The sequence below is a fragment of the Myotis brandtii genome, unplaced genomic scaffold, assembly GCF_000412655.1.
Source record: "Myotis brandtii unplaced genomic scaffold, ASM41265v1 scaffold154, whole genome shotgun sequence".
NCBI lineage: Eukaryota > Metazoa > Chordata > Mammalia > Chiroptera > Vespertilionidae > Myotis > Myotis brandtii.
In genome coordinates, this window is record NW_005355584.1 from 9,492,908 (window position 1) to 9,516,769 (window position 23,862).

Genomic DNA, 23,862 nt, shown 5'->3' on the forward strand with positions numbered 1-23,862 from the left:
GACTTCCAACACCACCCACCACAGAGGAAGACTTCCCTTCTCTTGAATCTAACTGGACCCCATAGAATGGCTGTAATCAGTGCATGAAAAGTAAGTGGCCCACACCTTGGAGCCGAGATGAAATTACACGATGTTGTGTTGTGGAACAGCTTCTTGACTTCCTGAAATCCACCCAACAGTGAAGGAAAAGTAGAGATAGTTCAGATCATTCTATACCTTCTGGTGAGTGGAAGGACTTCAACCTCAGATGAGCTCTGAGACTTAGTGGCACTTTGCAAAAGGGAGGTTCCAGAGAGGAGACCGTTTCTGGACTATAAAGTATTTCGTTCAAAGGGGGAAAAACTCTAGACTTTTTCAATTTTTTTCAAGAACTGTTCCTAAAGAGAATGCTTACCAATCTCAGATAATGTGATCTACTACTAGGTCCCTTTAATTATAAAAATTTTCCCCAATGCAAACTGAAAGTGATAACTCCATGTGCCAACTTCAAATAAACCAAGCTATAAAACAGCTCCAAAAGGACAATTCATGGACATGAAGGCCGTAAGGCAATTTGCAAAAACATCACATGCGCTTGTTTTATATGAATGTCTATACAGTATTAAAATGAAACTGAAAGGGAAGGAATTCACTGTACAGAAGACAAAACAATACCCTTTTTATTTTTAAAACTCTGGTGAAATAGGTTTCCATATGACATCCCATTTTTAAAAATTAATGTAAACCAACCTGCCTGTGGGTTAGTCACACTGTAGAGACTTCACCTTAGTGTGTACAGATACCTAGAATATTTACAAATATTGTCTGTTAGGTAGTAAAGTTTTGTTGCAATTTTTCCAGCACATATTCCACAGTAAAATAAAGGGGGGATATTGGTGTTCTTGTATAAGAATTCTTAACAAATGAATAAAGGCAATTTTCCTGAGAGAAGATTTGTTCTTGAAATATTTTTCTTTAACAATTGGGAATATAGAAATGGGATGTAGTTGTAAAAGAAGCATAAGAATGTCTAAGTTAACATTTTTCTTTTAAATTATTTAAGTACCATTAAGTTAAAATGTTTACATTCATTATAAAAAATGTTGTTAAATCTTATGCAAATGATTTAACACTGATTGCTGCAACGCAAATTGCACTTTTTAAAAAAATTATTGTATACATGGAAGAAAAATATCTTGTTTGCTACCCTGTTTACAAATTCCAACTGACTTCAGGTCAGTCACACAACATGAACTTTGAGAAACGCCAGTCACAGTGTATGTTACAGTTATAATGCAGTCCTGCAAACTGAGCAATATTTTTTTGACAAGTGACCTCATGAACCGACTCAGCCTCCAGAGGTGTGTACCAAATGGCCTCAAATGGTCTTCTCCGTGAACGCATGTGAAATCTGGGTGTGGAAAGGTATTAAGAAATCAGAAGAAGCACATGATTTGGGGCAATACACATAAAACCTTTCTTTTAAAATCTCAATATTCCTTAGCAGGCAAGGCCCCAGGCCTAGTCCAGGTTTCTGGAAGTGGCACAGCGGGTGCCCTGGCAGACCCAGAGGCAGGCTGGTTGGAAGTGGCCGCAGCCAGGGAGGAGGCAGCGTGCTGTGGGCTGCACCGGCCTTCCCAGGAAGCGCTCCATCTTCTCCCTGGCTCTTCATTGACAGGGGCTGGCTGGTAAGGCAGAACAAGCCTCTTGGGAAATGCATCTCTTTCAAAATAAAGGCACGGAAATCACACATCAGAGGAATGTTCTGTCAGCATACTCGCCCCAGTTTGCACAGTGTGGCATAATCACCGCAGGTCCCGAGGGCCTCCCCGCTCCAGCAGCGGCAGCAGGCTCAGGCCAGGGCAAGTGCACACCACGAATCCTGTCTCACCGAGGAGGACGTGACTTCGGCCGGTGAGGCCAGGCTGACGCCTATGTACAGCCCATCTTGACCTGAGTACTTGAGCTCGCTGTTCTCGGGGTTAGTGCTTTCTCCTGTGCCAGGCATCACCGGGGCACCCGCCTGGCAGAAGATGGGGACAGAGAGGAGGAGAGAGTTATATCCATAAATTTGTTAGGTGTCATGCTCCTACTAGGTCAACACATGGGGACAAGTGAGATGGGCAGTGCAGCCTGGCCAGGGCAGTTCACTGTGCTGCCCAGTGCCATTGACCTAGCCCTGGCGATTTAAGCTCTCACAAACATTCCCCTGTTATCTTGAGGACTCATGGCAATAACCACACAGCAACATGTTCAGCTGGACAAAAGTAGAAAAGGAACTGGAAGAAGAAACCTATTTGTAAAAAGTGCCACACAATCTAATCATTTCAAGAGAAAATGCAGAGCACCGAACACACACACACAAACACACACACACACACACACACACACACACACACAGCAGAGCCATAAGGTTTAGTAGTTATGTCAAAGCCTAAAAGAGAAAGCTATGCAGTTCAGCAAGGCCTGATAAATGAAATTTTTGAGCACTGACTTCATGGAAAATTAACCCATGCATATACAGATTTAATATCTAACTCATTTACTTTAATTCTTTCCAAGAAGAATGGGCTATGTTTGAAGCAGACCACACTATAACCAGAATGGAAACACCCTTTATCTGTCATGATTGTGGCAATTATTTCTCAAAGCAAAAGGTGACCTTTACATTGTTTCATTCATTCCTTCCATCCACATGAGAAAGGCCATATAGAAAACACAATTTATGTGATATAATTTAGTAGAATAAAACTAAAATAACTAAAATCATGTTTAGACTATGGCTTGAAAAGGCAGTGCATTTGGTTGTTTTTTGTTTAAATCCAGGCATGCCCTAGCTGGTTTGACTCAATGGATAGAGCGTCAGCCTAAGGACTGAAGGGTCCCAGGTTCGATTCCAGTCAAGGGCACATGCCTATGTTGTGGGCTCGATCCCCAATAGGGGGCATGCAGGAGGCAGCCATTCAATGATTCTCTCATCACTGATGTTTCTATCTCTCCCTCTCCCTTCCTCTCTGAAATCAATAATAATATATTTTTTAAAATCCAGGCATAATCACATAAACCCATTATTTCTTCTGTGCTTTCAGGATTCTACCCCATAAATTACTAGATACTTGTTTTTTGACACAGGTAGAATGTTTTATACTTCTCAAAGCATTCATTTACATACACAATCCCATTAAATCCTTGAAACATGTGTCTGGCTGAATTGATGTTACATTCACTTCTGAGAAACACAGGGCACCAAGATACCAGGCTGAACTGATTGGAAGGTGCATGGAGTCCCCTTGGTTCCTGGGGCCTGGAAATAAATGTGGTCCTACACTTCCCCAGATAAAATCTGGTTTTTTCTCTAATCCTCACAATAACCGCATGATGCTAGGATGTAAGGTTTTAGGAGATCTAACCATATGACTTCCTGTTTTCCCATCCCAATTTCTTATTAATTGGACAGACCAAAGCCAGCCCCTCTATAGGTATCCTTTCTTTTCCTAGCCAACATGAGTGTATGTTAAAATCCAGCAACAACAGTACCCCCACACCCTTACCTCTTTTTAAGTAACACAAACTTAAAGACTTAAACTGAGGGTTTTAGGTGCATAAAAAAGCAAATTTCAAAAAGTCATTGACATGCCTAAAATTTAAAATAGATTCTTATGAAATAGCTGAAATAATCCTGTCAACACACTAAAGCTATGGATTTGGTTGCAGATAGAAATATGGTGATTAACTTCAGCCCTTAAATCCAGAACCTCCACAATTAGCAAAGCCAACGTGGATCCAGACTTAACTCCCAGAGCAATAAACAAAAGGGTGGTATTAAATTACAAAAGGACTCTTCATTTTAGAGTCTTCAATAGCTATCATTCAACTAGTAGAAAGAGTAAGCTCCTTTATAAATGACTTATGCCACACTCAACCTTGTGTTGATTGATTTATTCCCCCAAAATAAGCACATGTGCATTTATCTGACTAACCCTGACTTCAGCATAGCCAGTGCTATTCTCTGAAATGAAGAGGGTGCCTGGATTGGCCCAGGAAACAGTCCACCTCAAATAACCAGACGTGCTGAGATAGCAGAGCAGTCTGTCGTCACCACAAGTCAGTAACAAGGAACAGTAGCAAGGTACCCATGAGAGTCAGGCACTGAGACTGTGAGCCCCAAAGAGATAGTTACTCCCTGGACCAGCTCCCAGGCCACATGAGGAGCCAGGACACTCACACACTCGACAGTAAGACTGCTCAACAGCCTATCGTAAATGATAAATGAGTGGCTGAGACAGGGAGGTGCGGTAAGAGGTCATAAAAGGAACCAAAGAGGGGGAAGGATTCCTGGAGAAGAGCCACAGCAGCCTGCACTGGGGGGACAAGCGTGGGCTTTCAAGTACTGTCCTGATTCTGCCACCCACTGAGTGTGGTCACCTCCCTGAGCCTCCTCCTCAGCCTGCCCTTGCCTCACCTACCCCAAGTATGGTTGTGACAATTCATTGAGATGTTTGTAAAAGCATCAGCATGATGCCTTGCCATGAGTTAAAACATTGCATTAGAAGAAAGGGTGCTCAGGTGGGAGGTATGCAGGACATGGGGAGACCTGTTCACAGGAAAACCAGCTAAAACAGAAGTGTTAAGCAAAGGAGTTAAGAGAAAATGTGGGAGAGATAAACTAGAAGACCTAAACTAGCACTTTCTGTACCTCGGTTTCCTTACTAGAAAATGAAAATAAAGAAGCACCTATGTGTAAGGTTGTTGCAAGAATTAAATCAGCTAATAAACTGTACGTAGGTATATGCTATTATTAGTATTTTACTATTGTTAAGGATAAGGAGTGTAGACCTAATTTAATCTTCCAATTCCATCCTTCACCAGGTGAGTTAGCACCATCACTGGGTGGGAGCAGTGGAACTCATCTAGAGCTAAGGGAAACCACCCACTTCAACAATGACTTATTCTAATTGTTATTGACAACACTTCGCAAAAAAATAAAAAGTGCTTCCACAGCCCTTCAAAAGGCTCATTGTCCCTTTTTCAAATAAGCCACATTAAAGAAATCTTAATACCTTGATTATTATTCTTATACCTGAGCAATAATCCCAAAAGCTACCAGTTGAAATACCCATTGTCTTCTTAGTTCAGACAAAAATGTTAAGCTATATAGCAGGCCAAGAGTCCTACTGTCAAAGGGCAGGCAAACTCAAAATTACATGAGTGAAGAGTTTCTTAAAAAAATATATCAGCTCTAGGGGGTTAATATCTAAAATGTATAAAGAACTTACACAACCCAACACCAAAAAAGCAAACAATCCAATTAAAAATTGGGCAAGGAACCTGAAAAAAACATACAGAAGGCCAACAGACATGAAAAGATGCTCAAGGTCACTAATCATCAGATAAGTGCAAACTAAAACCACAGTGAGATATCATCTCACACCTGTCAGAATGGCTATCATCAACAAATCAACAAACATCAAGTGTTGGCATGGATGCGGAGAAAAGGGAATACACTGTTGGTGGGAATGCAGATGGGTGCAGCCACTGTGGAAAGCAGTATGGAGTTACCTCAAAAAATTAAAAATGGGAGTGCCTTATAACACAGGGATTCCCTTCTTGGAATATATCCAAAGAAATCTGAAACACTAATTCGAAAGAATATATGCACCCCTATATTTACTGCAACTTTATTACAGTAGCCAAGATTTGGAAGCAACCCAAGTGCCTATCAGTAGATGAATAGATAAAAAAAAAAGTTGTGGTACATTTACACAATGGAATACTATATGGCCACAAAAAAGAAGGAAATCTTACCCTTTGCAACAACATGGATGGACCTGAAGAACATTATGCTAAGTGAAATAAGCCAGCCAGAGAAAGACAAATATTATATGCTTTCACTTATATGTGGAATCTAGTGAACAAAACACACTAACAAACAAAATAGAGAACAGACTGACAGCTGTCTGGGGCGGGAGGAAGCTGGGTTGAAAAAGGTGAATGGATTAAGCAAAACAAAAACTCATAGATACAGACAACAGTATGGTGATTACCAGAGGGAAAGGGGGTTGGGGGAGAGAGAAGATGGTAAATGGGGGATAAATGTTTATGGAAGGAGACTTGACTTGGGGTGGTGAACACACAATACGATATACAGAGGTTGTATTATAGAATTATATGATGTATTATAGAATTGTACATCTGAAACCTATATAATTATATTAACCAATGTCACCCAAATAAATTCAATACTTTTTAAAAAATCAGCTCATTTGAAATCAAAAGGAACATTAGGGTCTCTCAGATAAAAAGTAGAGCAAGTACTTGTGCCCAAAGCTTGAGAATCATATTTGTATATGGACATACACTATTTAAACATGAAATACTACAATGTAAAACTTTTATATGTCAATCATATCTCAATAAAATATAAATTGTGATTTTTATGTAAGATACATAAAATCATAATGATGCAATCTGATTACATTGTGATAGCCCCAGTGAGCTCATCCATAGCCAGTGGGGCTATATTCTGGTACATGCCTGAGAAAGTAGTTAGCAGAGATATCAAGAATTCTATACCCTACTTAGCTCTGTAATTTCATTTTGGAAAATGAAATTACAGGGCTATTATAATGAAAGAATTCAAAAGAAGGGAAAGGCTCCACACAGGAAGACATTCATTGCAAGTTTACTTATAATAGTGGAAACCATGGAAATAATCTAATGTCTAATAATATGGGAATGGTTTGGAAAAGCAGAGTGCATCCGCTCAATGAACTATTATGCAATTATCAAAAATAAAAAGATCATGTAGCAAAATGGGGGAAAAAATCCCCTAATGTAATGTTAGGTGAAAAACAGCAAGATATAAAAATTCTATGTCATAATTACAACTTGTCCGTACACACGCAAAGGAAACCCAGAAGAGCATGGGGGCCAAGGGACCATTTAAGAGGGCCCAACCTATTAGCCATCTATGCCTTTCTTTGAATATTTTCATTTGAATGGCATAGTACAGCCTAACTTTGTGGTAAGAGTAGAAGATACTAGCACCAGAAACATGGGGCACAAGCACTTGAGAGGTGAGCCAGGCTGGACAGAGTCAAAAAGTAGCCAGAAAAAATAGGGAGGAATCAGAGTGGAAGCACCAACAGAGAGAAGGGAGGATCGGAAGGGGCCTCGTGCACCCTGGGAGTCACCTCCATGCCACCTGGCATAGGCTAGAACCTGGTCGTCCGTGCCCATGTGAAACATGGTTTCTCATAAGTTAAAGCACCAAACACATTACATGAATTCGCCAGTGGAACCTGAGCTTTTGAAGCTGGTATTCTAACTGCAGATGTCATTGGCTCAACTCTTCTAAAAAACCTGGCTTGTCATATCATTCATTAACGGCCTTTTCCTCAGAGGTGACATTTAAGAGCTACCTATTGAGAATCAGTACAATTTGGGGGGGAAAATCAGAGAGCTTATTGCGACTCTGGACCCAATATACACAATACAAGAATACAAGTATAAATTGCAAATAACCAGTTGAAGACACATTGGAAGCACATCTAGTTGAAACCCTTGAAAGGACTTAAGTTCAGATCGTCGATATATCAACGTCGCAAAAGCAGACACTTCACTAACCTAAACCAACCCCTCCACCAAATGCTTCTGAACAACAGGAGGGCAGAGCGCTTGGGAATGCCCATCGCTGAATCATCCTTCCTCCTTTCGGAGGGCAGCTCAGGCAGGCGGAGGTCCTCACTCTTTCTCTGATCAAAGTGCAGTGAGGGTGGAGCAGAAATCTGTTCTGTGTTTCCATTCACAGCTTATCTGCCCTCCACCCTCCCACAGACAACTGAAAATGGAGGCACTTCCTGTTGAAAAAAAAAAAATGTGTTATCAGCACCAGACCCAGCCTGGGCTTAGCGCTGAGCGCAGGCCAAGTTAGGTGGGAGACGACTGATGGCAGAGCGGCTGGGCTGGAAAACTCCCTCCTAAAGGAATAAATGACTTCAGGGACGACTCAGCTGCTGCCGGGGCATGGAAAACCTCCACTGGCCTGTGAACAGGCAGAGTTCATCTTCAGATCACTGGATTTTTTTTTTCCCCTGTGAGAATAAGCCTTTGTTCGTTTTCAGACATACCGGGGTGAGCAAAAGTAGGTTTACAATTGTAATAAAAATAAATAATAATTAATAAATAATACAAGAATAAACTGTTTCGTGGCCTCACAACTGAAAATCTACTTGTGTCACCCCTGTATATCGGAAAAGTCAAGGGTTTCTGATTTGATGAACTCATATAGTCAATGCCCAGCAGTTGTCTGGCTCACAGTGGGGTCACCAACATGGCCAGTTTCTATCTTTTCCTTTACGCCACATAAAGGCCCAGGGACAGCCTCCTGCAAGGCCACCCTGGAAAGGCAACACATCTGAGCCCAGGAAACCCTTAAAGTGTTTCTAGAAGAACAGCATAGGTTCTCTGGCTTGTGAATTGTAAACATGCATTTCATTTTTGAGAAAGACGACCAATAAGGAGTCGACAGGGATGTACTCAGTCCTCTATGCTGCAATCTCTCTTAAGCCAGCCTTGATCTGAAGAAACAAAACATTGCACCCCAGGCAGGTGGAGGGTGAGTGTGTGATCATTTCCAGAGCATGACTTTGATGGTGCTCACAACTGCCTCCCAAGCTCAAATTCAAACTGTCCGCTTCCACGGCCTCTGATCTGTCCTTCCTACACATCAGAGTACGTTTGTGGTTATGGCTTTTTCTTGTGTGAGGAGAAGCCAGCCGTCCCTCATTGCCAAAGCTCTCTTCTCTGCTTTTATAACCCCTAGGTTAGACTCTCGCTGTGCTTTATAGTGGCCTTCCTCAAAAGAAAAAGTAAAAGCTACGTATATAGGTTCCGACAAAGAAACCCTTTCAGATAAATCTAAACTTCTACCCTAACAACGCTCATTTCAGTTTGCGTGGAGGTAATAGGACCAGACAAAATGTGATTCAATCAACTAGGAGGCAACACGGGAAGATCCACAAACACCAGGCCAGGAAACAATCATCAGTCACAACAAACCCCAATTCTCCCATAATGGCTCAAATAAAGCAAGAGAACACGAGCACTTTCTCTCACAAGAAAAGGGAGTCACGAGCTGATGACCTAACTCTGTGTTTAGCAGAATGGTTATTTTTTGTAATTTAACAAATTCCTTACTGGAGAGCTTGCTGGCTGCCCCTTCTCCCCCTCTTGCCCCTTCTAGGCCTGAGTAAACTAGGTTATATCCACACCCTGGGATGCTGCCTTTTCAAGGACAGAACAATTCTATGCGCACAGTCTGCTCTGGGCAGAGGAGCACATTGCATTGCGCATCTGTACACACTGAAATAGAAAGCATGCTGTGGTGAAGAAAAGCATGGCCCCAAATTTATAAGAATTCTGGGGTTTTCTGTAAAATAGGAATGTACAAATATAAATTGCAAAGGAGAGGGTTTGTTCTACAACTCAAAGTCATTAGCATACTAAAGAGAAAGTTTTTCTTCTGAAATGAATCAAAACAAAACAGATGACTATTCTAGCCTTCAAATTAACTGGTAAAGAACCCTGAGGCAAGATTTAAAACCTGGTGAATTACAATCTTTTATAGCAAAACTGGCTTTTCAGGAGATTTGGATGAGTGTCTTTATCTCAACGAGAAAGCATCTCGTAGTCCAAGCACCAAGCAGCATTTACAAGAAAGCAGAACGAAGATACTTGGTATCATAAGGAATGAAAAATTGCTGCTATTGGAGAAATAAAAGCAGTCTTTAAAAATAGTGACTTTGTTAACACAATAGCTCTCCATCTCTCTATTTCCCACATTAGGGAAGTAAGGATTTATTTCCAATGTCCTGAGATGAAAAACACTGCCATGCAAATAAAGCACATCACTATTAACTTCCGAGATTAAATTTAAAGTGCTACTCTTCTTGAGCTTCAAAGAGGTCCACAGGCATCTCCCACTTATGCTACACAATACTCCTAAGAACCAGATGGTGGGAATTACTTCTCCCCTTTAGTAGAGGAAAACAGAGGCTTTACAAAACCTTGGCAGCTTACGATAGTCACACACAGAGCTGCAGCTCAGCGCCTGGCTGCCTGAAACTGTTTCCTTCCAGCTGCTAATCTGTGAAGCCCCCAAAATAAACTTCAGGCCATATCCAGGCTTCGCCATCAATCAAGCAACTAGACTTAATGAGAACTTTAAATTAAAACTATTTGTGCGTAATAAGATAAAAACGATGCCGGAGCGCATGCCCCAGCTCTGGTGGAACCACACCACCCTACCAGCGACCAGAGGGGCAGCACACCAATTAAATCGGCATTTAAACGCCGGCAGTCATTTACTTGGAACTGTTTTACCCACAAAACTCCAACAGGACGTCGAAATCAATACTTGTTTATTTGTTCAAACCTTTCTTAAAATCCGAAGTCAATAAAATAATCTCTTTGTACTCAGTCTCACAAATTCCGAGAGCTGGGCCTGGTGTGATAAGAAGCAGCATCATGAATTATCACACATGCCAACACCTGTCTTTGGAGATGCTTTTTTTAAATCGTTAAAATCTCAGAGAAAATTAACAGGTAGGTGCACACATGAACAGAGCTAACACAGTGTATTTATTTCATATTCATTAGACCTTCATATTGCTAGTAACTCTTTTGGCAGACACCCATGAAATGCATAATAAATTACTTTTGTTCCAGTAAAGGAATTCATTTTCTTCGAAGATTCATTTACCAATAACATTTCAGAGCATTCTAAGCCAAATTTCTTTAAATTTGGCCATGTCTTCCCGTAACATTACTTCCAGTTTTGTGACAATTTTGTTCTTATAGAGGTGGCAGGGGGGACAAGAACTGCGAGGAATCTGCAATCTATAAAGAAAAGCTGTGTTCTGAGACAAAGCCTTCTAACCTGAGGACATGGGAAAAGGCAAATGACATTCTGCCTACCCTTACTCTACCGAGGATTCTAGTTCTCAGATTGTGATAATGGGTCATGTATTAAATAAATCACAGTCCTGTGATCAATTGGGTGAACACATATATTATAAACTATGTAAGGAGCATTCGTTTTACTGTTTCCTAATATACATACAAAGCCATCAGATATTAATGTAGTACCATGGATTCCTAACTGCTCCTTTTTATCATCCTCCCTGTGACACACGCCCGCACGCACACACACACGAAGAAAAGAGGGAAGTCCACAAAAGGCCTTGAGATCAAAAAGAAAGTATGCAAACTCCACATGCTCCAAGGTTCCTCGCCAGGGTGACGTGTGACTTTCACAGTGAAGGCCAGTGTGGTCAGACAGGAGCGTGAGTTATTAGAAGGGGCTGTGGAAGAAGAAAGAAAGGGAGCCTGGCACATAGGGAGCGTGAAGATAAAATGCCAGCAAAATATTTATGTTCATGGCTTGTAGCAAGTGGCAAGTGGGATATTAATAACTATGATGATTGGTCAACTCCTGGGAGTGGTAACAGTCCCGGACTGGGAGGCAGGAGACGTCGGTTCCAGTCCCGGCTTCAACGCGGCTTGTTTTGTGACCTTACGGAGTCACTCTGGGCCCTGGTTTATAAATGAGGCAATAATAAGGTCTAACTGCACCTCTCTCTCAGGCCCTTGTAAGAGATTAATGACTTTGTAACTCTTTTTTTATTCATTTAGAAAGAGTCTGTTGGGCTATAAACTCTGGGAGGGAAAAAAAAATGAACACTTGCCTATTTAAAAAATGCGTTTTCAATGATTTTGTGAAAATTAACTGAAGGCAAATTTGAACATTCTGAAAAGTTCCAATTAACTGAGCATTCACTGTGTATGAATTTAAATCACACCATTAGAAGAATTTTAGTACTGCAATGTTATACTTAATATTTTGAGAGAATCTTTTTCCAATCACATTAGGCACATTAACAGTAGTAAATTTTACTAAATATTTGCCTATTACCCAACTCACATAGTCTTAGTATTATAATACATTTTATTAATAAGTATACTATTAACAAGAAAGCTTCTACAATGGCCTCATGAGCAAGTCACTTCTCTGGCACTCTTTTCCCACCTGTGTCAGTAGGACGGTATTTAATGCTGAAAATTACTAATCAAAATTATTCATATTTCACTAAGAAAATATTATTCCTTCTCTTCAAAAATTCCAATATCACATACTCTATCTATCTATATTAAGCCAGTATGCCACAGTAATGACAATCTGGATCCAAATCCAAGCCCTTAATACATAACCTTGGGCCTGTTACCTTCTGAGTCTCACTCCTGCAAATAGAAAATGGTAATAAAAGCACCACCTTAGTAGAGTGATAACTATTAGTAATAATTACAAACTAGTTTCCTGCCTGCCTATGTCCACTATTTTATAAATGAGAAAATACGGGAAAGGGAGAAAACTTCTCAAAAGCAAGAGTACGACTGATAAAAAACTAGGTTAATCCACTAATGTCTGGCTTTCAAGCACGCTAAAGGCCCTTGTGGAATCGTCCAGTTATGGGCTCAGCAGTCATTTTTGTCCCGTTTTAGCAGCCTCTTGAATCAGATCCTCTCTTCGGAGCCAAGTTCCTCTAAGTGAAAGCAACTCACACTGTATGAATGACCTTTCAGGTATTTAATTATTATATGACTAGTTAATAATAGTAAGAACTATTACTTTTTGGCCGACCATAATGTGACAGTAAATTCAATTGCTTGGAGAAAAAGCAGAGCATAAATTTGCCAATAAAAAAGCTACTTGACAAAAGTGGTGCTTTCCAATTTTTTACCATGGGATGCAAATAGCAATACATGAAATAAAATCTACATAAAGATTTTAAAATATTAACCTGCAAAATACCTCACCTTCCTCTAGAACAGCAGTTCTCAACCTGTGGGTTGCGACCCCTTTGGGGGTCGAACGACCCTTTCACAGGGGTCGCCTAAGAGCATCGGAAAACACATATAATTACATATTGTTTTTGTGATTAATCACTATGCTTTAATTATGTTCAATTTGTAACAATAACAGTAGCAAAATTACAGTTATGAAGTAGCAACGAAAATAATTTTATGGTTGGGGGTCACCACAACATGAGGAACTGTATTAAAGGGTCGCGGCATTACGAAGGTTGAGAACCACTGCTTTAGAAGGTCTTATAAAGACATCCAGATATCCTAACAGTGTCGATCCTTAAATCACGGCCTGTCAGCTACAAGCACTTGCGGGCGCGCATTAACTCTTTCAAACCACTTCTAGCACAAGTTTTAGCACCACACAGCTCAGGAGAAGTACGCTGTCTGACAAGGCCATTGAATGATGTTATTAGCAAGGGGTGACTGCAATAAGAAAGCAGGTCTCGCTAGGAACATAGTGTCCCAGAAGAATAAGTCCACCCTGAGGCACAGAACCAGCAGTGAGAACAGGCTCATCTCAGTCTAAAGACATCTGCCTCTCTGTGGAAGTTTATCGCCAGCGACGAACCGCAAAGTGAAGAAACTGTTTCCTATCACTAACACACCATGCCTGATGCATTTCCATTCGGAAGAGCCACGGGGCAGCCACCCTAACCCAGCTTGCCCTGAGGAGCCCTGGGGACCAAGAAACTAAACATTATAGGCTGTGAGGTCAGGGCATGTCACCAGCTCCACGGAAAGGTTTTTTTCTTACTGTTTGTGAGGGGAAACCCTGCTTGTAAAATATACAAGTAGGAGCATGCCAGCATTTGTTGACATCAATTATCAAAATACTCCCAGCTAAGAATGTCTTAATTGTTGGGCTCCAACATAGACAGAATTACATTTGTGACTGCAGTGGGGCTTACAGAAAGTCCATCATTTAGAAATGAATGTGGTTTGGGATCTTCTTAAGGCTGACCTGATAGTAATTTTAAATCCTTTCAAAGATCCACCTTCCACCTATTTTACCAGCCTTATCTCCTGCCTTTGGCTTCTTACACCCTGCACTCCAGCCACAATGAACTCCTAAGACTGTCCCTGAAGTACCAGATACCCATGCTCCTCTTCTTCCTGGAGACTCTTACCCCATTGTTTCCCCCACAAAAATCCTACCCAACTAATTTCAATTTCCTCTACTCTGTGGAGCCATCTCCAACTCTGCAGTCAGAATTCACCTTTTATCTACTACCGCACTTTGTCACTTGGTTGCTCATTTAACATACTTCCAAATCTAACCAGCAGTAACATCTGTCTATACCTGCCCCCTCCACTACCACCACCTTATGAACAGTTTAAGATCAGGGACCTAGTTTACTCCGTTATAAACAGGGCCTCCCATAGCACAGTGCTTCGTAAATGGAACTGTAAAGCAAGGAATTGTCGTATAAAGGGTGGGGCAAAAATAGGACCACAGCTGTTCATAAGGAAAATAATGAAATAATAATACAAGAATAAAATATTTCACTTGCTCACAACTGAAAACCTACTTTTTCCACATCCTGTAGGTTCAGTGATTTCTTATTCTCAGACATTAAGTCTTAGCGCTTATTTCATTTCCAAATTAACCTTTTCATCCCAAAGAAAATTTAAGAATTACCTTTTACCTAATACAACTTGGGGATTAACATATATATTAAGTTTATATATTATATACACATACATATTTTGCCTGCCTAAAAGTAGTTCTATAAAGAATTATTAAAAATTAAAGCCTACTTAAGTTCGTATTAAAACTGCAGATATAGTACTGAAGTCATCATTAAACATATAACGTCGAAATACATGGAGATGAACTATACAGGGGTGAGCAAAAGTAGGTTTGCATAATACAAATAAATAATACAAAAATAAACTATGTTTCACAATACTCACAACTATAAACTTACATTTGCCCACCCCTGTATATAAAAAGTATCTTATAATTTTATAGATTTTTAGTTACAAGTCATAGGAAGGATAGTAGTATTTATAAACTGTTAGATCATATTTGAGAATTGCTGAAATAGAATACATTACTATATCTCCCTTCTAAATAACCAGAATAAAAAACCTATAAAACATAACTCAGTCAATAAATTGAAATCAATGCAAGATTTAAATATTCTCACAATTCAGAATATAAATGCCAACTGAACACACATTTTTCAGTAAAACTACATGTATTAAGACTATTTTAGACACAATGAAAGAGTATTTGGGGGAAATTTATCTTTAAGTTCAAAAGTCACAAAATTTAATCAACTGTCTCAAAAATTAAGTTTAATTCATTATTAACAAACAAGGATTCCAAAGCAACAAGACAGGGGCAATTTTAATCCTGGGCTGCATGGAAGCAGTTCTTCCCAATCTCACACAGAACAAACTACTCTCTCTCTCTACCTCCACACACACACACACACACATACACACACACAAACTCTCTCTCTACCTCCACCACACACACACACACACACACACACACACACACACACACACACCACTGCACCCACAGCCTACAGCAAAGAGAAACTGAGTCATAAGATAGCCAGGTCATTGACCTGAAGATCATCAGAAGGAATGTCTCCATTTTTCCCCAGGCGGGGGTCTAGTTAAAACACAAAGTAGCAACAAGTACATAAGCTAAGACATGCCAGTAAGTCAAAGAAATGAAGCTTCAGAGCAGCACAAAAATTATTTTCCTGGCACTTGTCCTGGAAAAATGCCAAGCGCTGTGCACGAGGAGCCCTGCCCACACCTTTGCCCTGCTGGGGAGGGAGCCCTGGAGCCTCCTCTCTTAGCAGCAGACAACTAGGAGTGCCTCCTCCAGAATACTCAGCCCCTGCCAGGTTAGCTCAAGAACCAGGCCCGGCTCTGACCTGGTGCCCCCACCTGCCCACATGCAGGGCAGGGCAGGGACATCAGGACTGACCAGACGCCTGCTGGGAATGCCTACTGATGATCTAGAGCTGATTTCTCAGGGGGAATGAAAATAATCAGCAGTTTTGATTAAGACCGCTGCAGCGGTCTGACATCCATGCTGTAACTCACCACCATTAAGGAAAGGTGGAGCGGTTATGCTGCCATTTACATCTCAGTGGAAGAACAGGTGGCCCCAGTTCCTGTGTTCCACTGGGAGTGTGCCTAAGGTTGTCCTTTGTTCTGTAGCTCAGTTGTCCCTCTTAAGGTAGCATAACCCTAATTTCCGCCAAAGGGGTCACTGGAGACCAATGGGTTGTACCCATCAACATAGGAAGTTTAAACACTGAGCCAATGAAGGTGCCATGTACTACGTACCAGATCCGACCTTGCTATGTGAATATAACATTTTCCTTATGTCCAGTCCTTCACAAAATCCTGTAAGTGGTTAGTGCCAACACCAACTGCCCTCCAACATCATAAACCATGATCCAAATGGGGGGAAAACACATCTTTGTCAGTACAACCCCCTTTCACAAATGCTTCTGCCAGCAGCTCACAGACTAACTCCTCTAGCATGCTCTTTACAGCTCCCCTGCTGCCACACTGGCCACGCACACCCAGAGAAGGGTCTGAAAAGTGCTAAGGGACCAACGGGCACACACTGGCACTCCTTGGTAGTAACGTGGGGAGACCACTGGAGTCTACAATTATTCTTAGAGGGGCACAATTTCCAAAGGCAGCGAGCAAACTGGCTTCTGCCAAGCAGGCCTAGTTCCCCACAACAGGTACGGCAGGTAGGAGCGGATGGAGACATTCGTGATGGGCTCACCATCCATAGAAAAACCCCACAACCCAGATGACAGTCGAGTGCCTGTGGAGCCAGGCCAGGAGAGTCCCTGGGGTGAAGGAAAGATGGCGGGCAATCCACCCCACACACCCCCACACACCAGGAAAGCTGTCCCAAAGCATTTCTAAGGCCAACTGCAGATCACACAGCCGGTCTCTAAGGCTGACCAGACTGCAGGATGGATGACACAGCTCTCAAATCCCCCATCTCTAAAATCCTGCTGCTTTGCCTCCTGGCCTTTAGGAGGGAACTGAGTGTTCCTCCGCAGGGCACTGGCTGGCAAGCCACCTCTGGGGTGCTGGGTCCCAGGTGACGGGTGCTGGGTCCCAGCTGACAGATGCTGGGACACCAAAGCAGAACTCCCAAGGTTCCTCTTGCAGACACACCAGAGCCAGAGCCAGTCACGGCCTTTTCTCCCCTGGGAAGGCAAATGATTGGAGTTGCGCAGAGCCAATTTTGAAATTTCACATCACAAAACCACAAGAGCAAAATATGGATTCCACCCACTAGGGTTCCAAGTCCCCAAAGCCCATTGTTGGCAAATACCTATTTCTTTGCCATTTATCATTCAAATTTGGCCTTTGCCAAGTTTAAGCTGGACTATATCACCAACAGAAGTGACGTGGAGCTGGCAGCAATCCTCATTTCTGCTAAAAATGACTGCGGCCAAAAACCTGGCTGCTCCCTAAATGCTCTGGAGAACCAGAATGTTGTTTTGCCTCATTTAGCCACATAATTGCTTCTGAGGACTTAAGGCATAATAAAAAAATATTTTTAAATAATTTCCATCTTTTTATTTCCCTACAAGGAACTGTTCTACTTACTACATTAGATCTTTAAAATTACTGCATGTAACCCTTCTGTAAAAACATGATACACTAGAGTCCACCTTGATAAAGGCTAGAAACATCCTTTAACCTGTATGCAACAAACAAAAAGGAATGAAAGGTTTTTTCCCTTGTGAATCTCAGATTGAATTTCTTGTTTTGTTAAAGAAAAAGCCCAAATGAATTTGGGTCAGAAGACAAAGAGAAATAAATATAGTTTTAAGCACAGTTCAAAATTGTTTTGAGACTCTGACTCAGAAAATTTGGGGTGGGGCCCAGAAATCTGTAGTATTTCAATGTACCCCTAAAAGGGCAAGATTAATTGTAGAAAATACTGTGTCAATCGAGATTTTAATGCTGGCGTGTCATCCTATGCTAGTCTCAGTATGACCCTACCATCACTTGGGACGTGCTGCCCAAGCCCACCCTGGATTTCAATGAGATCTAGGGTGAGACTCAGTCGTTTTTAAAGAGCACTCCATAAATACATACATACATACATACATACATACATACATACATTCCAGATAAATTTGGGAAATACCAAGGTGGGAAAATGCTCTGCACTTGAGAAAAACTGAGTTTCAATCACAGCTTTACAGAAACAAACGCTGTGTGTGATCTTGACAAAGACTCTCACTCACAAACCAAATCCCTCACAGGTTTATAGCAAGGCTGAATGAAAGAAGCCTGGCTACGATTAAGGTGCACTGAAAGAAGGCAGGCCTCCCAGCAAGAGGACAGTAAAGTGAAGCAAGATCAGTGACGACAGCAGCACCTGACCCATTATGATGAGCTATGTTTTGGGTAGATAGGAAGAAAGGAAGAAATGAAAGGAGGGAGCGGGGATCAGAGGAAGGAAGGAAAGCAAAGGTAAGGGTTTGAGAAAAGAAAATTGAAAGCAAGAGTTGATATGATAAGCAAAAGCAATTTAAATGCCATGGGCTCTGGGGCATATGAAACCACTGAGCTGACAGATTTTTTTATCTACATTAGAAATACATATAAGCGCAGATAAAAACCTGGAAATAAAACAATTTAAAAGCACTTCAAACCAAAACCTCTAGCTTTTACTTGGTTTAATTTAACCATAAAAATATGATATAGATCTTAATTAAGAGGTTTGCAAAGTACTTATGTTTGTCATTTAAATGTAATTGCCTCTAAAAACTATTCTTAGGTATCAACTAACTAAACTGAACTGTTGGTTTAGACTATTGTACTATCAGATAAAATTTGAGATAATAAACTGGAGACTGCACACTAGGTTAGAAGAGTCTATACTGTTTTAACACTTACCCCTGAGGCTGTTGGTTGTGTTGTAGGGGAAGTATTTTTGCTGCAATCATCTGAGTTAGAAGAGGTGGAAGATGGAGTCATAGGAACGGAATTATTACTATTGCCTGCAACAGTCAAAATTAACCTCATAAATATACGTATACTCTACTGTTAAGGTTAGCAAATACGTAACAATCAAATAGCATTTTATTATATTTACCAGAGCAAGCCTTTGACTTATTTATGTTCTTGGGTTTTCGTTTCCTGGTTTGAATTCCCTCTTTTTTCATAGCAAGCGGTCGGGGCACCTAAAAAAAAATTTCACATAGGCCATACAGTTAATATTATATTGAAGAAAACCCAAACTTTAGCCAAAGAACCAATGTCAGCACTGAAAGCCTTCATTTAAAAGAACTTGGCATAAATTGCAATACCATTTATATTTTTTCAATAGATTCCAACTGTACAAAGACCCCATCAAATGCAGATTCCTGCAGGGAAAATGAGGTGATTTGCCAGGGAGATATTATTCCTTCAATTAATGTTTATTGTTTTAAACAATTTCAATTACAGAGTAAAACCACTGAATATTTTCATTTCATAGAGCTCATGTATTCTCTTCCTTCTACATATAGGTTATTTTCCTTTTTAAGATAGATATATTTATAATATTTTGTGCTGTCCTTAAAATGAAGTATACAATCTTTCTAACTATAACTATCAAATACATATATTACTTCTTTATATAAATTTATTTGATTGCATTCAAGAATTAAGTTAATATAAACTAGTTATTATGCATTTCTAGTTGGTTGCATGTTTTCCTCTTTTGCAGTTTAAGGGTTACTACCATTTTATCAATTCTAAAATATACATTTTTCACATTTTAATATTTCTAATATTGTGATGTCTTACAACAAATATGTGTGGCCGTTTAATTGACAGCATTTTTTTGTTTCTTATTGCTATTTAAGATAATAGTTTAACTTGTCATCAATAACATGCATATAGACAATCAAATTTTCACTTTCATCCCTTCTCCTTTGCCGACTTTTTTCTTAACTGAAACCATGTACAAACTACACTAAACATGTATACATATGAGCAGAATACGTGGCGCACCCCATGGAGTTTCATGTAGAGTCCACAAGCATTGCACACAGGTTCGCCCTCGGCATTTCTACGCCATAAAGTGGTGGTTGTGGTGTGACAGTTGGCACAGGACAATCCAAGCCGCCGGGAGGAAGGCTAGAAAGCACAAGAAAGTAAGTGTACAGTTATAAGTGATTTTTATGTCTATGCTACATACTTCAATGTATCATGTCCCTGTCATCAACAAGCATGGACCTGGTTATTATAAATAAGAGGTCCCTTGAGAAAAAAAATTTAAGTGTAATTAGATTGACCTTCCTGGACCAAGAAACTTAAGTTTTACAGTGTGTTCTATCCCACACATACATTTGATTTGTTCCAAAATATTAGTGTAGGTTATAGAATAACCAAAACACAGTCATAATGTTGGCTAATAACTGCACCTACTGTGGTCACAAGTCCGATGTAAGGATATTGAAATGCAATCATAACTGCCTGCCAATATGTTAGGTGGCTTTGAACAGTCTCCACTTCACATGAAAACTGAAGATAATCAGCTCATATTTCCCAGATTTGTGCAGAGGAACAAATCAGAAACTTTAGAAGAACCTATCTATTAATAGAAATGGATTTTGGAAAATGTATAAAATGTTTGTAAAGAAGTATATTTTTAATAGGTTCCATAATTATCATGATCAAATGCTGCCTGAATTTTTGTATTATTCATTTTTGCAAAGGATAAGCAAATTTTATGGCATTGTTTTAATGCCAGCATTGTCTTAAATACAATGATACTAATATATGTTATTTACCCTGCCAGTATAATAATGAACTTTTGTTCACACAAAGGGTTAAATGTTATTATCAGAGGTCAACCCTCTGTTACTATCATTCTGATTTCCACATTCCCTTTATGCCCATAACATCTTTAAAGGGAATTTATTTCCCCTAAATTATGTGTGAATTATAAAGAATGAGAATTTAACCTAGTATAAGTTCCTCCTTAGAATGGCAAAAAATCTAAATTTGTTTTTAAATAACCTAGATAGGGCAACTAAAAAAACGGTCCCATATGACTTCTGGAAAAAAAAAAACTATAGGGAAAATACAGGAAACAAAGCAAATTGAAGGTCACAGAATTTGGTAAGTGAGCTACACTAATTAATTTTTAAAAAAAGAAGTTATAAAAAAGAATGCACAACAAGAAGGAAAAATTGAGTATGTATTGAAAACTCACAGATGAAAAAGGACAGAGATTTCCAAGTCCTTTGGTGGCAAATTTAAAAGATACAACTGAATTTCTCATTTACAATTCACATCCTGTTGTATTACTTTAAGCATTACTCTTTACAGACAAGTTATAAAAACAAAGAGACAATGGTAAGCCTCTTAGCACTACAACATTTTAAGAAGTCAGTGCTAAGAAAAAAAATCAATTTGACTTTTGGTTGTAATCAATATGCTTGGCTTGGCTGACAGAAGAACTATTTGAGAAATTGCTTTGCTAAACTGATGAAAAGATATAAAACCTTACGCATCAGGGTTTCTTTCTTTCAGGTCAAAAGAAAAGAATTTCCTAGGAGAACACCCCTTTCTCTTCATAAATGCACGATCAAAAAACTAGGGACAGGAAGGTTCCTTTTAGAAACAGGTCATTTATGACAGTTTCCAGTGGAATTTGAGCCAATGTGAAGCAAACTTGTTATCAGAATTTGCCATTATAACAAAGAACTTTATGACTGTCAACTGCAGATCATGAGTGAAGCCAGTCCTCATAAACATGTGAAATGAAGGTGAGTAGGTTATAAAAGTTCCTTGTAACAAGCGATCTCTTGGTTATGTTCATCATTGACAAGGAATTCAAGTTAACCATAAATCTCTTATTTTGCAATGTAATACAAGTTCAAATTCAGTGATTGGTTCTGTAACTGCTGGCTAAACAAACTTGGGTTCAATATTCTACTTCTGATAACTAAGGTAGGCCCATCAAAACCATAAATAAGAAGCCCACAAGGAGAACTAATTGATAGACACACCCTTCAATCCGGATCATTTATAACCCATTTATAAAGCATATTGGCTGACCTTGGTTACTGCCAACACAGTTGCCACATAGAAGGGAAACTAATTGGTTAAAACTGTTTTTCTGGTTATTTTTTACTTGTAAAGGCACAAAACAAATGGCACTATCTAAATATGAATGATACTAGATTAAATTTATAATGCAACGAGAACCAAAATGGCTATTATACTAGTTTTTTTGCTCCATCTTGTGAAAATGTTACTTTTCTGAGCTCAGCTATTTCTCAGCTCAATGCTCATTTCCAAAAATAATAATAATAATAATAGTCTCATCGTTAATATATAGGCTAATACATGCAAACAAAGAACTTCCTTGGAATATTTTCCAGCCATTACTTTTTCTTTTCTTAATATCATGCATGTAGGAAAAATGAACACCGGCGTAGGGAGTCAGACACTGAAGTTACGGATGGCCTTTGAAGAACTTGAGCTGTGGGAGGTTGTAACAAGTTTAAGGCGCATACACTCATCAAATTAACCTTGGCCACTTTATTTTAAATGCATTAAAAACAAAACAACCATAAAACTAATTGCTTCTCCTTAAGGTGTCAGACTTACATTGTGATGCAATTTCACTCTAATCTGTTTAACACAAACAACATGTGTAGCATTTGTCCCTGCTAATTAGAGTATAACAATTAAATAAATTACTTGGATACTTAAGATGTCTGGCATCTAACTGTAAAGTATTTTACTTTAAAAGGTATTAGAGTATGGGTGCTTGGCTAAACAAATGTTAGCCTTACAGTGGGGCTTGTGAAAGTTTTCCTAGTATTTTTTCTAATCACTACAGTAGTAAATACCTTCTCCTAAAACACACACATACACACACACACACACACACACACAAGCTATGACAATAAGAGATTGATCCTTGAAGAAAATCAGAATTCCCATATATTAAAACATAGTAAAACAGGTTCATATTGCTGAAAATACTCTACTTGAGAAGAACACACAGACTGCATATTTCTCAAGTTCTGTGTAGTTTATCTGAACAGGCAGATTTCAAAATAACAAAGGTTAGGGTAAGTAAATTTTCACCAGACTCAAGGGCAATCCAAAAGACGAGTGGAATTTGTGGCTAAACCCTGTCTCACTCGGAGCAGAGCTGGAAGGGACCCTGAGGTAGAAGGGACAAAATCAAAGAAACCGCGAAAGAGGCAGCAGGGAGAAGGGGAGTGTGGGTTTGTTGTCATGTTCTAGTGGGGGTAGGGGATAAAGGGTGGAGGGAGAAGGATACTGTAAAAGCGTGGTTTTTCAAGAATAAAACCCAAACCAGATCAGAGAATGCATAGAGAAAAAAAATCTCCTCCCTTCACCTGACCTGGGTATACCCAGTCGCTCTCCCTGGGCTACTACCATTACAAGTTTCTTGTGTTTCCTCCCAGAATTATTTCGGTGCATTTACAAATACATAGAGATGTGTAAATATACATTTTTGTACTTTAAAAAGCGATAGTACCTTACTTTCTTTTTTTTCTCTTTCATGTAAGATGTCATTCCCTATGTTAAATGGGGGGCGGGGGGAGCTGTTTGCATTCCCCAGACCCTGATTTCGGGATTACCTCCGGGCCAGCGCTAGCAAAGGGGGAATGCAGGGTACAAGTTCCACCCCTGCGCTGGGATCAGACCGGGGACTCCGGGCCTCCGCACCTGTCCCAGGCCTTGGCGGAGGAGGGCGGCGCTCGCACTCACCACGCGCTTCTGCGGCTTGATGAGGGGCCGGCTGAGGCCGTTCATCTTGCTGTAGAGGCCGCAGGCGTTGCACAAGTAGTGGCCGGTGCCGTCCCGCCGCCACAGCGGCGTCTGGATGGAACCGCAGTTCACGCACTCGCGACTCTCGGGCAGGTCCTCCAGCAGGTCTGCGGTGAGAGCGGGGACGAAAGG

At 40.2% G+C, this 23,862-nt stretch overlaps 1 protein-coding gene across 1 annotated transcript; it reads right to left on the reverse strand.

Annotated features, from left to right (window-relative positions):
* Positions 1-325: 325 nt before the first annotated feature.
* GATA6 (GATA binding protein 6) lies at positions 326-23,839 on the reverse strand. The gene is made up of 6 exons (XM_014535941.1): positions 23,671-23,839; positions 19,921-20,046; positions 19,019-19,106; positions 18,820-18,923; positions 1,871-2,002; positions 326-1,701 (listed from the first exon to the last, which is right to left on the reverse strand). Exons 1-6 carry the CDS (start codon positions 23,713-23,715, stop codon positions 1,648-1,650), a joined length of 549 nt encoding a protein of 182 aa, XP_014391427.1. The 5' UTR covers positions 23,716-23,839; the 3' UTR covers positions 326-1,647.
* Between the last annotated feature and the right edge of the window lie 23 nt (positions 23,840-23,862).

Excerpts from the sequence above, each read along its gene's own strand:
- GATA6 (XM_014535941.1), bottom strand. The coding sequence starts at position 23,715 with ATGAACGGCCTCAGCCGGCCCCTCATCAAGCCGCAGAAGCGCGTG. Across the intron at positions 20,047-23,670 it reads TCAAGCCGCAGAAGCGCGTG|CCTTCCTCCCGGCGGCTTGG; the intron begins GTGAGTGCGAGC and ends TGTGCTTTCTAG. Across the intron at positions 18,924-19,018 it reads TAAGTCAAAGGCTTGCTCTG|GCAATAGTAATAATTCCGTT; the intron begins GTAAATATAATA and ends TGACTGTTGCAG.